The sequence below is a fragment of the Montipora foliosa genome, chromosome 6 (genome assembly GCF_036669935.1).
Source record: "Montipora foliosa isolate CH-2021 chromosome 6, ASM3666993v2, whole genome shotgun sequence".
Taxonomy (NCBI): domain Eukaryota; kingdom Metazoa; phylum Cnidaria; class Anthozoa; order Scleractinia; family Acroporidae; genus Montipora; species Montipora foliosa.
Genome location: NC_090874.1, coordinates 57,366,765 through 57,381,764, shown reverse-complemented (window position 1 = coordinate 57,381,764; position 15,000 = coordinate 57,366,765). Strand labels below are relative to the sequence as shown.

General features: G+C 42.0%; 2 protein-coding genes across 2 annotated transcripts in view; one reads left to right on the top strand and one right to left on the bottom strand.

Annotated features, from left to right (window-relative positions):
• Positions 1-9,705, top strand: part of LOC138007870 (uncharacterized) — a 12,602-nt gene extending 2,897 nt beyond the window's left edge. Inside the window, exons 3-4 of the mRNA XM_068854975.1 lie at positions 5,945-6,280; positions 9,425-9,705. Of these exons, the coding sequence (XP_068711076.1) occupies positions 5,945-6,280; positions 9,425-9,705 (617 nt within the window). The remainder of the gene's footprint in view (positions 1-5,944; positions 6,281-9,424) is intronic.
• Positions 9,196-15,000, bottom strand: part of LOC138007868 (anoctamin-5-like) — a 39,386-nt gene continuing 33,581 nt past the window's right edge. Inside the window, exons 24-27 of the mRNA XM_068854972.1 lie at positions 13,761-13,813; positions 12,179-12,393; positions 11,843-11,975; positions 9,196-10,501 (exon numbers count right to left, since the gene is read on the bottom strand). Coding sequence (XP_068711073.1) covers positions 10,319-10,501; positions 11,843-11,975; positions 12,179-12,393; positions 13,761-13,813 — 584 coding nt within the window. The 3' untranslated portion in view covers positions 9,196-10,318. The remainder of the gene's footprint in view (positions 10,502-11,842; positions 11,976-12,178; positions 12,394-13,760; positions 13,814-15,000) is intronic.

The following is a 15,000-nucleotide window of genomic DNA, read 5'->3' as shown; positions in this document are numbered from 1 at the left end:
CTTTCCAGAATGGAAACTCTTGAATACGCAAATAATTTGGAATTTCAAATCCGACGACGTTACAAACTCAGATCCAGTCCTTACCGAGTAAATTTTTTAACATGGCCGCTGAACGAAACGCTATCGCTTCTCTTGTGGCCAACTCGCACGCCCGATGGCGCATGCTCTGTTGACATTTTTGGCCCAAAGGAGTCCTGGGGCCCATTTCTCGAAGGTCCCGCAACTGTACGGGCCATTTTCGGGAGTCACAATTCCCTCTGTATCTCAAGAACGGAGAGGATTTAAGTCGTCAAAATTCACAGTCATTTCGCTTTTTGTTACCTTGAAAAAATGTTAAAACATTGGCTTTCCAAAATAAGCGCTTGACAGTTTCGCGAATAGCTTTTCGGGCCCGAAAGTTTTCGGGACTTTCGAGAAACGGGCCCCTGGATACTAGAACGAATCCGGATACGTAAAGATGAGCAAATTCGATTTGTATACGTCATGTGTGGACGTGAAAAGCTTTTAATCCGCAGAGAAAAGGTTGCGGATTGTAAAATATCCAGATACGTGTTGTTGTTCTTGGGCGTTTGCCAAAAGTGGCTTCGTATTAAAAAACATGCACCTTAATTGGTGCGTGACCTTTGATAAAGAAGCCTGTGGAGCTACGTTTCTAGACATTTTGCTCAACTTTTTCCGCGAGGAGAAGACAACTTTGACCACAAAGTAGATGAATGAAGGAAAGAAATTCACGGTACTGCAAAAACTGAAGCTCTTCCCTCATAATTGGAGAAATATCTTTTAATGTTCATCATCAATACTTAAACGCCTTTTCTTTTTGGGACTTTTCCATTGCATTGCTTTATACTGAGTTGCCACTTTCCGCTTAAGTTCAAGCAAACTGATTTCTTTTTCTTCTAATTTGATTTCACGTTGAAATCTGCGAAAGAACGAATACAAAAGTTTCAATAAGCAAATTAAGTGTATTAATACGGCACTAGCCATGGGCGAACGGCTTATTTTGATCCAAGTTCCCCAGTTTTTCCCTTAAGCCTCGTTTCCATATAAACGTAACCACGTCGCAAATTTATTGCGATGGCTCGATGACAAACACTGTCACTATTTTTGATTGCGTTTTCGATATGTATGATTGCTTTACGCAACTTGATCTCGAGAAATTGTGAATCAGGACGCGAAAATAAAAGATCGATAGTGCTGGTAAACGGAAGGTTTTTCGTCGTGCTCAACTTTTTCTTCTGTTAACCCTTTGATTACTATCTGGCAAAATACGTACAGCTTTATCCACGGTCCCAACTACCCTTATGACGTCATCACTTTTAACGGTCAGGAACAGCTTTGTCCACTAACTTGTGCAGGGAGAAGAGATCTTTCAAACTATACCAGAATGAGCACAATTCAGTCAAGGAAACTGGAGAAACGGCCAAAAAAACCACGTAACACTGACCTGAAAATCTCCATGAAAAGCTTGCTCCATTACCCACCTACCTTTCTGAGCACCTAATTCTAAGATGATATGAAAGGTTTCTCAGAAACTCTTCCCACCAAAATAAAGCCTACCAAATGCCCAGCAAGTTGAGAAAAAAATGAGGCAAGGAAAGCGAAAAGAGAGGGAAGGAGAGAAAGCGAAAAGTGAAAGTCGAAAGTGTTGTGCTACTTTTAAACCCAAAAAAACTGTCGAAATTTTGCTTTCTGCGCATGCCCGAACTTTGCAAGTGCTTATTTTGCACCTGGCTGAAAAGGCCGCTGAGTGTACAACCTAGAAACGGGTTTGGAGGGAGATTTAGCTCTTACACAGCACGTCAGTGACCAAAAAACCCCTCAACTAGCTTCAAAACGTGTTTTTCGGCCAAATCTCTAGTAGCCGAAGGGTTAAGAAAGTAACAAGATTTGCCTATCGTATGTAAAATCAGGTGAAAAAGTGGGTAAAACTCGATTTTTAGGTTTTTTGGCCAAATCTCTAGTAGCCAAAGGGTTAAACTTGTTGCGACGAAGAATGCAGAGAAGAATTGTCAAGAGCCCTCACCGATTCTGGGTCCGATACATTTTCGAGGAGTAGCAACGACTGCAGCATAGTCAGCGCCAAATTCTAGTGCAGGAACTGGTCCGTCATTATCGACAATTTTACTTTTTATTTTTCTGTCATATATGGCGGGGTATTCACTTATGATATTCATTAAGTTCACACTGTTTTTAGGAGTTCCCTCCTCACTGGGACGCCATTTTCATTACTAATAGTTCCCAACGTATAACGTGCACAAAAATTACCGCCGATTGATCGAAAACAATCGGAAATAGTTTACGATTGTGTTTTCATATCGTTGTTTCCTCGCTTTTGCGTTACTACTCGTCGCAAACAAAACGTTAAGATATAAATTTTTCTATCTCTTGCATCTAAATACAAATTTTTCTATCTCTTGCATCTTGTTTGCGATCATTGGCGATCATCGGCGATTCGTCGGGGATGAACGTAAAAGGTGTTGCGATTTACGCAAAGTGTTTGCGGTCATATGGAAACTAGGCTTTGGGCGAATGAAGTGCTAAGATTTGGCCCTCTTTTAGCTCCCTTTACATGCCCTACACCAGAACGACTTTTTCCTTTGACGTGAAATCACACAAAGTTAACATTATTTGTAACTGAAAATGCGATTTGAGATGAAAACGAAGACAAGATTCAGGCGGGTGAGAGACTCGAACCCGAATCTCCAACTTCTCGCCGTCGCTGCAATCCGCTAAAATAGCGAGGCATACTGCAATCTCGTACCCAGAGTCCTCGGGCTTTTTGGCCAACGGGTGGGCATCCGGAGAGACTCTGGGATAATGGACTTATACTATTTTTTTGATTAGTCGCTTGCATAACAATGGCAGTCCGACAGGAAGTCGTAAGTAATTCGGAAACCCCAGAATTTGGAGGGAGACTCCGCAAAATCTAAAACTAGTTTCTGTGCTGCTTGTTTTTCTACCTTAGAAATAGATAAATCACAAAACAGGATAACGTACTGTTCACATAGCCCTCCAAACTGTCTACAGTTAACTCCAAAACGATGTTATTTTCTGAAATTAAGGTCTAATATGGGAACGCGGTTCTATCCTCTCAGTTCAGCAACTGGTATCCAGGATTTCCCTTCTCATATACAAGCCAGTCCTTTTAGATTGAGTGAAACACCTAGACTTTCTCAAAGTCGTTCGCTTGGTTTTCTGGTCTGGTGTGGTAGGACCCGCGCTCCGCGCTCGTACGATCGCGCTTCGCGCTCTGTGTCGCGCTCAAAAGCTCGACTTGTGAGCAAGTCTATGAAACACCAGGAAGTGTCGCGAGAGGTTCTAGGTTTCCTACGCATCCAGCTGCGTGTATTTTTCCTCTTGTTCTGAACTGGTGCTCGTTTTACAATGCACAAGTCGATTTTAATTGGCCATATTAATTACCTCGCCTTTGGTTTAAAGACACCATAGTACATCAATCTTACCTCTTCTGTCGAAAGAACTTTCTTATGTGGTGAAAGATAAGGAACAAGATCGTAGAGCAGTAATCAACCAGCCAAAGAACCATGAGCAGGTTAAACGTGTTCTGCCATGACCAATCAGTTAACATTGCAAATGGGATCAAGGAAACTGAAATATGAATTGACCCACGCAGAGGGTGTTAAGTTAAGGTCCTCTCGTATCGCCACAAAGGCCCGCGGCATCTCAAAAACTCGCGCCTTGATAAACAACAGGTGGCCCATTCGTAATACCGTAAAATTTCGGTTATAATAAAAAAACGTTTCGAAATGAGCCACCGCAGTGTTGATGGAAATATGTCGAACTTTCAAGCCTTCTTATAGATCGAATGCATTTCAATTTTTAGGAACAAAATGAAAACTTGACAACGTGAACGTAACCGGAACGTAACAAATCAGAAGCTCAGAGTTCATCTTCGCTGTCATTGTTAAAAATTTTAATGTCTAGTTCACGGCGGCGAAGCTTCCTGCACTTAATTCTCTCAGTTGTTAATGTTGCGTTTGAAGCAGTACGGGGTTCTGAAAGAGTACTTAATATTAAGAAAACAAGGAAAACGAGAAGGAGGCTGATATCCAGGGGGGAGGGGGACTTATCCAAGTAGATGGGCCTATATCCAGGCGGGCTTATAACCGGAATTTTACAGTATGCGATGTTTAAGCGTTCGGTGGTCGGTACTTTCATAGACTCCATCTCTATTGTTTTAGGACTAGGTTCTACTGTTTGAATTTCTTGCCTTGTCTAGTGCTTTTTTTTCTTCAAACAAGGGGTTTTCCTTTAGATGTCTCAGAATGGACAGTACTTCGAATGAAACTGAAAAAAACGATATTCGTGCACATAGCTGGCTCCGCGCATAGCCTGTAGTCCGAACTGCCGCACCGCATACTACGAATTAACTTGATATCACAACTGAAATTTTAAACCTTACCTCACCCTGTTTCTTTTGTTGTAAGCAAGGTTTTAAAACTTTTGTAATTAAGTCGGTTGACGGCAGTTACCTTTCTGTTTGTGCAGTTTTCAGGCGGATGAAGCCGTTAAACTGACGTCATACAGGAAACTGTTATTTCGCCACTGCGCGCGAGCGCTTTAGAATGATCATTCTTAACCTGTTGATTCCACATTTGCAGGCATTTTCAGCAACACTTGAGCGGACGTTGAGAAAATGTTGCTTGAACCCTGGTACACCAAGATTTTGCAGCCGACTTGTGCGCCAGTCGAAATATTTCGACCGCGCGTCATTTTCAACAGAAGAGCCTGCTTGCAGGCTAGTCCAAATTGACTAAATTGAAAAGCCATTTTCCCAAAACATTCATATACTGTCACCAGTTTTGGTGCAAATCGAATTACAATTTAGTCTCAGACTGGCGCAAATGTTAGCGCGCACAATCTTGGTGTAGGTGTGTAAAACTTCCTGGAAAAAGTGGTAATAATAAGTGGATGTCAAGGTTGAGTCAGGTCTAATGTATATAGCACAGCTTATTAGGCGGTCTGTTCTCTCCTAAATCGCAACCAACAACGCTAAGGATTATAGCATTGATGGTCCAACGGAACTATAAACGTAGAGACACTATGCGACAAGTCGCCGGCGGCATGTTGCAAGGACAAGTCGCAACAGCTATTCGCCTTGCGTGACAAGGTGAATGCTTGTGAAAATGTCTACGACACAATGTTGTCGCTGCCATCAGTCGCACGAAGTCAAACCAGTTTGCATTCGTGCGACCGTTTGCAACAACGAAATGAGTGTGTACAGTTCTATGACACTTTGCTGCGACAAAATATAAATTAACCAATGAGAACGCCGCATTTATTTTCCTTGTTCCCTCAGCAACCTGCTCTCGAATTAGGAAACTAGTTCGCATTCCCCCTTATCCGAAATCAATGCGTTTGCGTCGGACAAGCGTTACGTCGCAGCGACTTTTTCGGAAGAAGTACACATAGAGAAAATATATTAGGCTGATTTAGCAACAGAACGGGAACGTCAGTGGCGACGGCGCGCGCAGAAAAAACACCAATGAGAATTCAGAATAGAATAGACTCCACACTTTTCTTCTCTATTCTAAATTCTCATTGGTAGTTTTGCTGCGCGCGACGTCGCCACTGACGTTCCCGTTCTGTTGCTAAATCAGCCTATTAGTTCCCGCGACGTGTCGTGGCAACTTGTCCCTATTAAGACGTGAGAAACAATATCCCATATCAACCAATAGTAAACTCCAATATCATTCGTGCGACAATTAATGACCACCGTGCGACCTGTTATGGACCCCAAGGACTGTCAGAGAAAATCTAGGGTTTGAGTAGTACGTAACAACTCAGTCTTTCTAAAGAAGAAAACTCGTTCCGGACAGAAAATATAGTCACGAAGCAATCGGCTTAATTTAGAAAACTGCCCTTGGTGTTTCATCGACACTCTTTGACATGTTGTTTCAGTTTGGTTTTTCTTGTGACTTTCTAGCGTTTGGAACGATCCTGTTTTCGTTTGGTGGTGCGTCCACTTTCCCAACAATCCAAACCGATATGAAGAAAGCCTCGAGATTTCCATTGTCCGTGGTATTTGCGTATATTGTTGTAATTAGCATGTACCTGCCCGTATCAGTGCTTGGCTTTGTTGCGTACGGCAAGGACATCAAGCCAAATATTCTGGACAGCGTGAAAAACAATCAACATAGCGTCGCCGCGGTCACACTGGATATCGTGTTGGCTCTGATAACGCTGCATTTGCTGTCTAGCTTTGTCATCGTCTTAAATCCCGTATCACAGCAGTTTGAGGAATTTCTGAATATACCACGACGTAAGTAGTTTTAATTACCCTTTCATTCCCAAGATCAAAACGTTCATTCTCTTAACTAGCACCATAGATTTCTTTGTTAAGTAGTTAAGAGAATTTGGTGTTATATCAAGATCACACCTGTTGCTGTGTGACTGGCATCTCATTGAAATTGTGGGGAGAATTTACATGCTGATCACTTCTGCGAGTCAAAGGGTTAACCCTTGTTCTAATTAACCAATCAAAAAGCACACATTTTGTCTCTCTTGGGGGAAATCTGTGCTTTTTGATTGGTTAATTTGATTTGATCAAATGTCCACTGATGGCTCAGCTGTGTCCGCATCATCTGACGACAGCAAAAACCTGAGCGAAGCTTGAAAATCGAGCAGGATTTTGAGGTTGCAGACCCGTGTAAATGCGATGATTTTTGGCACAGTAATAGCAAAATTATCGACTTTTTACGTGTCCAAGGCTGGGAGGCGAGCGACCCTTGGAAGTCGGAGAAATTCGGCTAAATTCAGGAGGCACTCGGCCGTGAGAGGTCTTGGAAGTTGCACGCCTTGTCTATTTATATTCTGTGACGACGAGTCGTATCTGAAGGGGGAAATCGAAGCGTCCCAAAAACCCATCAAATCACTCAGGACAATGTAGAAAATAGTAGGTGAGTGAACTTTATTTATCTGGCTGTCCATAAATGAATTTTCGCAAAGAAACATCGCGATTTGAAGTTTTTATGGAACATTTTGCTCCATCAGTTGAACGCCGCGGACCGTTACAGCTGTCTCAAAATAACGTGACGTCACGCGCTGTCGCATCCTTAGGGTTGTCTGCCTGTGATTGTACTGATTCAACGTGACTGCCGAGGTCTACTGATACAGAACTTTATTTCTTCATTAAAAAAAATAGGCTCGTCTTAGAAGTTGTGTCAAATTAAAAGAGTTGGAGGCCTCTAAAGAAGGGTGTACATCCCAGTTTTGCCAGTCAAAAAAATATACCCCTTCACGATCCTCCATAAACTATGAAGCTGGTCAATTGAGAGTTATCGTGTGTGGCCAAGTAAAAGTATGGTGAAGAAAATGGGTGCAAGTCATGTCCAGGATTTACACATAGAAAACAATTTCCTGAGCGAAATATCTTAGCAATTAATTAAACAACTTAATTACTGGGTTCTAGTCCTGAAATAGCCTGTTTTTTGGGGGGACTTCCTTACGACTACTTAAGTTGTTTCATTTAATGCGATCGTTCGGGTTGAAAAATCGTTTCATATTCTCATCTCCAATATATGACTTCAAAATATTGTCTCACTAGACGTAAGTATTCTGATCATGATTTGTTAGGGCCTGTTTACAAGGAGGGTAACCCCACTGCTAGGGTTACCCCAGTAGAAGGGTCAAAGACAGCCCGGGTTTACAAGCAAAATTTGACAGGTAGGGTTACCCTATCACCCGGGACAACTCTAAATGACCTTGGTAACCGCAACCGGCAAGAGACCAACAAAAATCCCGGGTAGCCGAGTTATCCTTAACAGAGCGTTTACAAGGCAGGAAGGGTTACCTTGGCGCTAGGGTAACCCAAGCGCTCAGATAGGGTTACCCTACTGCCAGAGTAACCCGATCTGCCTTGTAAAAACATTGCTCCAAAAAAGAAGAAATGTGTGAGTGCCAGGGTAACCCTCCCTTCATGTTAACAGGGCCTTAGATAGGACTTCGCAAAATGTTGTCCTTTTGGTGATAACTTTGCACTGAATAGGCCCATTCGATGGGAAGGTTGTATCAGTACTCGCACCCAATCAGAGGCGAAAATAATACCAGGTTTACTCAGTGGCTATCTTTTTACTGTGCTTCACCTCGGCCGGGTGTCTTCGCCTGGTGCTTTGTGACTGGATTATTTGTTTTCGTCGGTGTGCTGTGATCGAAAACAACGCTATCGATGTTTAGTAATGGCATTGATTTACACCGGTCCATGCAAAAGGCCATTTTACAGTTGTTTGCTCGCTGACCTAGCCTATGAATGGCTGCAAGATTGCCATTAAACCTTGTATTGATACAGACCTCACTGCTTTTATCGTTTAAAATGTGTTGTTGTAATTCTAATTGGTCTAATTGAGCCAAGGAAGTAAATGATGTAAAGAAATTCCAAATTATGAACCTCAACTGGCCTGATGGAAGGGAGTCTGGCACCTCAACCTGTCAAAACACAAAGACGCTCTACAAAAGGCTTGGTACCGCAGCCACATGCGGATGACTTGTCAATCAACCGTGGACACATACAGGGCTCCGTGATGATTCGTAGAATGAAAAAGCCCCTAATGGCAACATGTTCGTAACATGTTGTAAAATGTTATCTATCGTTCTGTTTTTAAAATCACTTTGTCACTTTTCTTTACTCTGCTGTTTTATCGTTAATATTTCTTTTAAAGTGTTTTTCTACACCCTTGTTAATCAGATGTTCATTGATATCAGTCGTGCTTGAATGAATTCAAACAAAACCAGAGGATGAAGCGACTCCTTTACAGTGCGTCTTTATGTTTAACTCCTACTTGCCTCCAAAAGATACCATTAACTTTCGCATTTAACAGCTTTGCAAGTCAGCGACTGGTTTTTTTGATTTTTATAATCCGTGTATCACACTGGTCGAAGATGACTCCTGTCAACATGAACAATCCCACAATGCACCAATCGCACCAGTCCCTCCAATTATTATTATTATTATTTATTTATTTATTTTTTTTTGATTGAGCAATTTAATCCAACAAGATGTCATCATTACGCCGGTTCGAACAACTCGGGTCAGACGTTAAAGAAAAGCCATTACGACTATCTGAGAGACTTGGCTGGTTTTCCCAAGAATGGCTTCTTTGATTGCCTGCGCCTGTTGCAATTGGCTGTTGTAATGACTGTAAGTTCGGTTTTAAAGCGCTCAATTATTGGAAACCAACATCTCAAATCTTTCTTTATTCACACTATGAACGATTTATACGCATTGATTCAGTATTGTGTTAAAGAAAGAAGAAATGAAAAAAAAAGCACAAGCGATAAAGATCTAGAGTCTGAATTACCACGCTTTCTAGTTGGAGAACTCCAAACTATAACATCCACTAATACGCACAAGTTTTTTTTTTTATTTCATCCTACGTTCTGTGACTTTTTCCCTTTTCTTTCTCCACAGACTTCTGCTTCAAACGATGTCTTTTTCGATCAGGTCTCATGTGTCTCATCCTTGGCATCAGCGAAGCGTTTCCAAAGTTTGGTCCCATCCTTTCTCTTATTGGCGGCTCCACTGTGACACTGCTTACTTTTGTATTTCCATGCTTGTTTTACTTACAGATTGAACGGAATATTCCTCTGCATATCCGAGCTTTGCTGTACGAAATCATAGCGGTGGGCGTGTTTGGCGGGGTGGCATCTACCTACTCCGCGATAAATGACATTAGAAAAGTGTTCACGTAATGAATGAGTTTTTTTTTTAAGAATACAAAAGGACCCCGAAAGAGGACTCGAATCCCATTCGGACATTAAGGTTGCCAAGTGACACAAGCCTGAATGCATTATCAATATTAAAAGACGGCAATTGAAAAGGCTAACCACAAGTACAAACGTTGAAAGCATGATAAGTTCGTATTCAGTACTGAGAGCAGATCAAATGATAAAACACTGTCTAGCAGACGATTACCTCGCCACATATGACACAATAAATACGCTGAGAATTTATGCTCACTTTTCAACCACGTTCCAACCAGAAACTGGGTTGGAACGACCCATTCGTAACAGCTTACGTTTTAAATGACTCCTTTAGTCGAATAAGCAAGGCTTGCATATGAATGGATATGATCAGTGACTACTTTACGCTGTATAAGCACCTAGATGGCAAGGAAACGTGCCATCGCCTGTCTCAACGTAAAAATTGACAAATCATGATGCGCGATCGTCCGATCGAAAAACAAACGATATTAACACCAAGTGAGGAGGCTAAATATTTTGACCGTTTACAGCACCTGCTACAAAAAATTAGACTTCCTAGAATTTAACTCTAACTACTGCCAGCTTGAACGAGCGGCGAATTCTACAGCACGTCTCGTCCGGCTTCCAAGTCTCTGGGTGGCAGGGGAGAACCCGCATCGGTTTGATCCGCTGATCGCAACGCCTCGCGGGCTAAGAAGTTCTCTCTTTTGACCTGATTGCTCACTTCTTTCGGTACATCCGGGATAATCCATGCTAAAATCGCTGTCAAACCGTACACTATGTGCTGTGGCAAAAAAAAAAAAAAAGAAGAATTAAAATCTGGTAGAACTCGCGAATTTCGATGGAAAACCATGCCACAAAGGCGTCAAATACTGTTAAACTAGGCAAAGGCCCCATTCAAAGACCGAGCCGTACGTTAACCTCATTTTAATTCCTTTCAAAGTTTAGAATTTTGGATATTAGAGAGATGGACTTCTTGCGCACCAAAGTAAATTTTCTTGACATTGACTGTTCCAAAGCCTGATAACTGAGGTCTGTCGGATTCAGTATTCATCCTCGTCACCCTGGCAGAGCCTCTGCGCTTGACCAGAAGCTCTGGGAAATTCTATGTAGGAGAACATTCGCCGTAGGGTTTCTTATAGCTAAAAATTGGCTATTTGAATCCTACGGCGCCTACTCACTCCTCGTGCTAACGTGAATGCACCAATCAGAGACGCTTTTCATTGTTCTTCACGAAAACCAATGAGCAGACACTTTGTTTCAGGGTTCCCCAGATGCCTTTTGTTTAGGACTGAATTTTTAATATATCGAATGTGGTCTATTGGGGAGCTAAACCAAGGACGACAACGACGACGGCTACGAGAACGTCACATAACAATATGTCTGAGCAAAAACAATAGCTCTTCGCGCGCCGAACAAGCGTTTTACAATTTGATACGTTTTTTTGCCGTTCTCGTCCTGACAACGACGTGAAATGATTAAATTAGAAGTTTTGTGGAAGATACGAGCACGTGACGATGACTTTTCAATTTTCTCTCCAAATATCCACACCGTTCCCACCAATTCTATTCTTGGAAAGTAGACACACACTTTCCACGACGAGCACTCTTGGAGTAATCGCAAGATTATAGCCTCCGTCGCCGACGTCCTTGCTTAAGGTGCAATAAAATACATATTTAATTGACCACTCCCCATAGGGACTTTTCAGGGCCAACGAAACTACAGAACCCAACAACAACAACTGTTCAGAATCCCAACTGGCCAGAGGCAAACCAGTTGGCTATTCACAAGTGCAGCTGGGAAGATGAACCAGGGACTACCAGGAACAAATTCAACGAATGGTCAGAACCCGGGAACTCCAGATCTCAAGGCAAGCGTCCAAACCACAACGCTACACTGCCTCCTCTAAAGGTCCCAATTCAAACCCAGTGACGGGGTGTTTCGTTGATACGAAAAATTTCGTTCGCTGCTCATTGATGTTATATCCATCCATCTCAATACATGCACATTTACGTATAAATCAAACAGACTCCATTACAGAGTCAATGTTCGACAAAAAAACAAAAAACAAATAAAAGGGCACTGCGCGTACGGCTAAAAGCTGCAACACTGCAATTACACCCACCAGGAAAGCCAGCACGAAAAACAGTTTTGATGCCAGGATATGCCAATAGGCCGTGGAAAACTCGTACTTTCGAGGATTATCAAACGTTTGGTTTTCAATTGTTGTAAACGGCCGTTCGTAAAAGCCACGGAACCTGGACACCAAGGAAAAGAAAGACAAATAAGTACTCAAATGAAACGGCGCAACAAATTACATTTAAAGAGAGTGGGTGCAATAAGCGAAAGTACACGTAAAAGAAAATGAATGACAACGGCGATGACGATGTGACGCCTCGGGGAAATAGCTTACAACAAGCTTTACCTGGGCAAGGAAGGGCATTGAGGAGAAGTTATTCACCTGCAAGTGGGTTGACCAAAGCCACAGCTGTTGTTATTGAATTTGGCCCACAGCACGTCCACGTCTGTTCCAGAGGGCCTCTCTTGATCAGGAAACTCAGTGACCACAAAACAGGATAACGTACTGTTTACATAGCCCTCCAAGCTGTCGTTACCAAGACCAAGCGTGTAGTATAGTCGGGGTACAAACTCCGACACGAAGGCGATCACAAAACCCTTTCATACAAAATAAACGATACAACATACTGGTCACTTATATTCACAACTATTCATCATTATTTCTCTTCTGATTTTAGAGCAGAATGCAGAAAGTAAATATATCTCGGTATTTATCCATGCGAAAGTACACGAACGCTAAAACAAGTGGCTAAGCCGCGTGAAGGAGAATTGGTCGGAGGAGGAAAGAGAAAACCCCGAAAGGTTCCCATAGTAACTTTCACTGAGTTTTTCCGCAAATGGTAACCGCCGTTCCGCTTTTAAGGAATCAAAATTAAACGAGATGCCTATTTCTGTATAAAAACCGTTGGAACTAAAACGCTCTGCGTGAGGGGACGCAGTCAAGTTATTTTAAACAACACAATGAAAATCAAAAAGACGCTTTCGGTCTATGGTAAGCGCAAATAATGTTAAAACTGATTCGCTAACATTGAGCTAGTTACATTGAGCGATAGAGTTGTTCAAAGGTAAAATTTCTTGAAATTTCATCAGAAATCGTTCGGAACGCCATGATAGTGTCCCTTTAAGCCTACCACTTGTTTTTTCGCTTTCACATTCAAATGTTGCCATTTTCAACGTAAGAGCCTGCTTGCGGGCTATACGAGCCATCCCCCGTGCGGTTACAAGGTTGCAGACCAATCAGAGGCGTTGTGGTTATCAGGGCCAATTCAGTTGACTGGCCATAATTTGGCAGGACCCGTATTTTAAATTTATATCATACATTATTATATGGCTCTGTCTCACGAGGACTGGGAACCACAAAATTCACGAATTTGATTGGCTAAAATCGATATTGACCGCGGTCTAGATTTTCCCATCTAGACCGGTAATGTTTTGCGGTGAAATGATGTAAACTAAAATGCAAAAATATTGAGTATTTTCTTCTACCAATATTTATTTATGGAAGTGCCAAACAGCATGATGACAAAACTGAGAGAGGATGACGAGCAAACTTTGACAGAATTAAGTTCAGCTCATCGCCACTCATCGCCGATTGCAAGCAAAATGTCAGATAGTACAAACCAGTTACATTAAACGAATTAAATTGTTCTTGTTTGGCCATATAATAAACATCTTATTAACCGAGCTAGGTCGGTCTGTATGGGAGAATCTTGACTTCGGTCGCTGGTACAGACCTCACTGCGTTCGGTCTGTACTGGCGACCTCGGTCAAGATTCTCCCATACAGACCTCCCGCTCGGTTAATAAGAACTAAGTAAGACCAAATGAGCGAGATCGGCACTTTTCGCTGCATGGGCTTCTGGCCGAGCAAATGATGGAGGGAAACCATCGCACACCTTCGATACAACAATAAGGTGGAAAGTTTGCTAATACAAAAAAAAAACCTGCACTACCTAAACTACTTACATTTACAACAACAGAAATTTTGGTGACCGCCTTTAAGATGCTGTACCAAATACCTGCCAAAAATGACGCTTATGTGAAATCAAACAAACACTGAAATAAGATGTTATTTAGAAACGTTATACAACAAAGCCTATACAGAAATAAATGTATAGAGCGACTTTAGTATGACCTTGAAAAAGTTCTCGCAATTTGTTTCACGGACCAATGTTTGGCAAGATTAAAACAAAGCTTCTCCTCAGTCCCACCAAGGAAACTCCTAATTTGGGCAGTAAACAGTTCGATTGCCCAATCACATTACTACATTTCAAATGACGTCAAAGCGAAACTTTCAAGAAACCTCCATGGAGAGATGACGTTGTTGGCATCCGCGTTCACTAAGCCAATGAAAATTCGCGGTCGTTTGCTTTTGTTCGGTAAGCCAAATAAATTCTTGCGCTTTCGTTTACGTTCTGTTTTTACGTTTATTTTTCACGGTCATCTAAAAGTCGCTCTATTGTGAAGTGCGGGTTATAGACGAAATGTAGAAGTGATCTTCGCACTTATCTCGACAACTTTTGGTGTCTATAAGAGATAATTGCTTGAATTGTCCAGATAAGTGCGAGGTGATCACTTCTACATTTCGTTTAAAGCCTACTTCCCGGCAAAACACGATAATTGAAAATTAACATACGCCCATCTATCAAACCCGCGTGTGGAGTTGTTCGTTTAAGCATAGCCTTGACAAGGGAGGAGGGGGTGGAAAGGGGAAGGTTATGGAGTTATCACTGATGCGGCCAGTAGTTTCAATAAGTACCGACTGCCGACGAAAAGCGTCTGCCTACTTCACTCAAAGAAGTCGGCTACTTTTTTCCTTAAAGTGAAGTACCAAGAGAGATTGTTTCAAACTCAAAATTTCTTTTGACAATAGAACAGTTTTCAATTGAGTGTCGAAAAACAAATACCAACCAATCACAGCAGGTGCAAACAGAGCAATGAACCAATCCAAATTCGTAGCATCTCCATGTAACTAGCTCAAAGCGCGGGAAAAATCGCGCTTTCAAGTCGCGATTGGTTTGGGTTTTCCTTCTCATTGGTTGATAAACTGGCGCGAGATTTTTTATACCAATCACTGAGCGTAGCAATTGCAATCGCGTAATTATTTTCAACAGTCATTTGAAAACTGCTCTAATAAACAGTCGGTTACTCTAGTCAAACCAGCCGCCATCTTTATTGAAACCCCTAGAAGCCCTAAAGAGAGAGA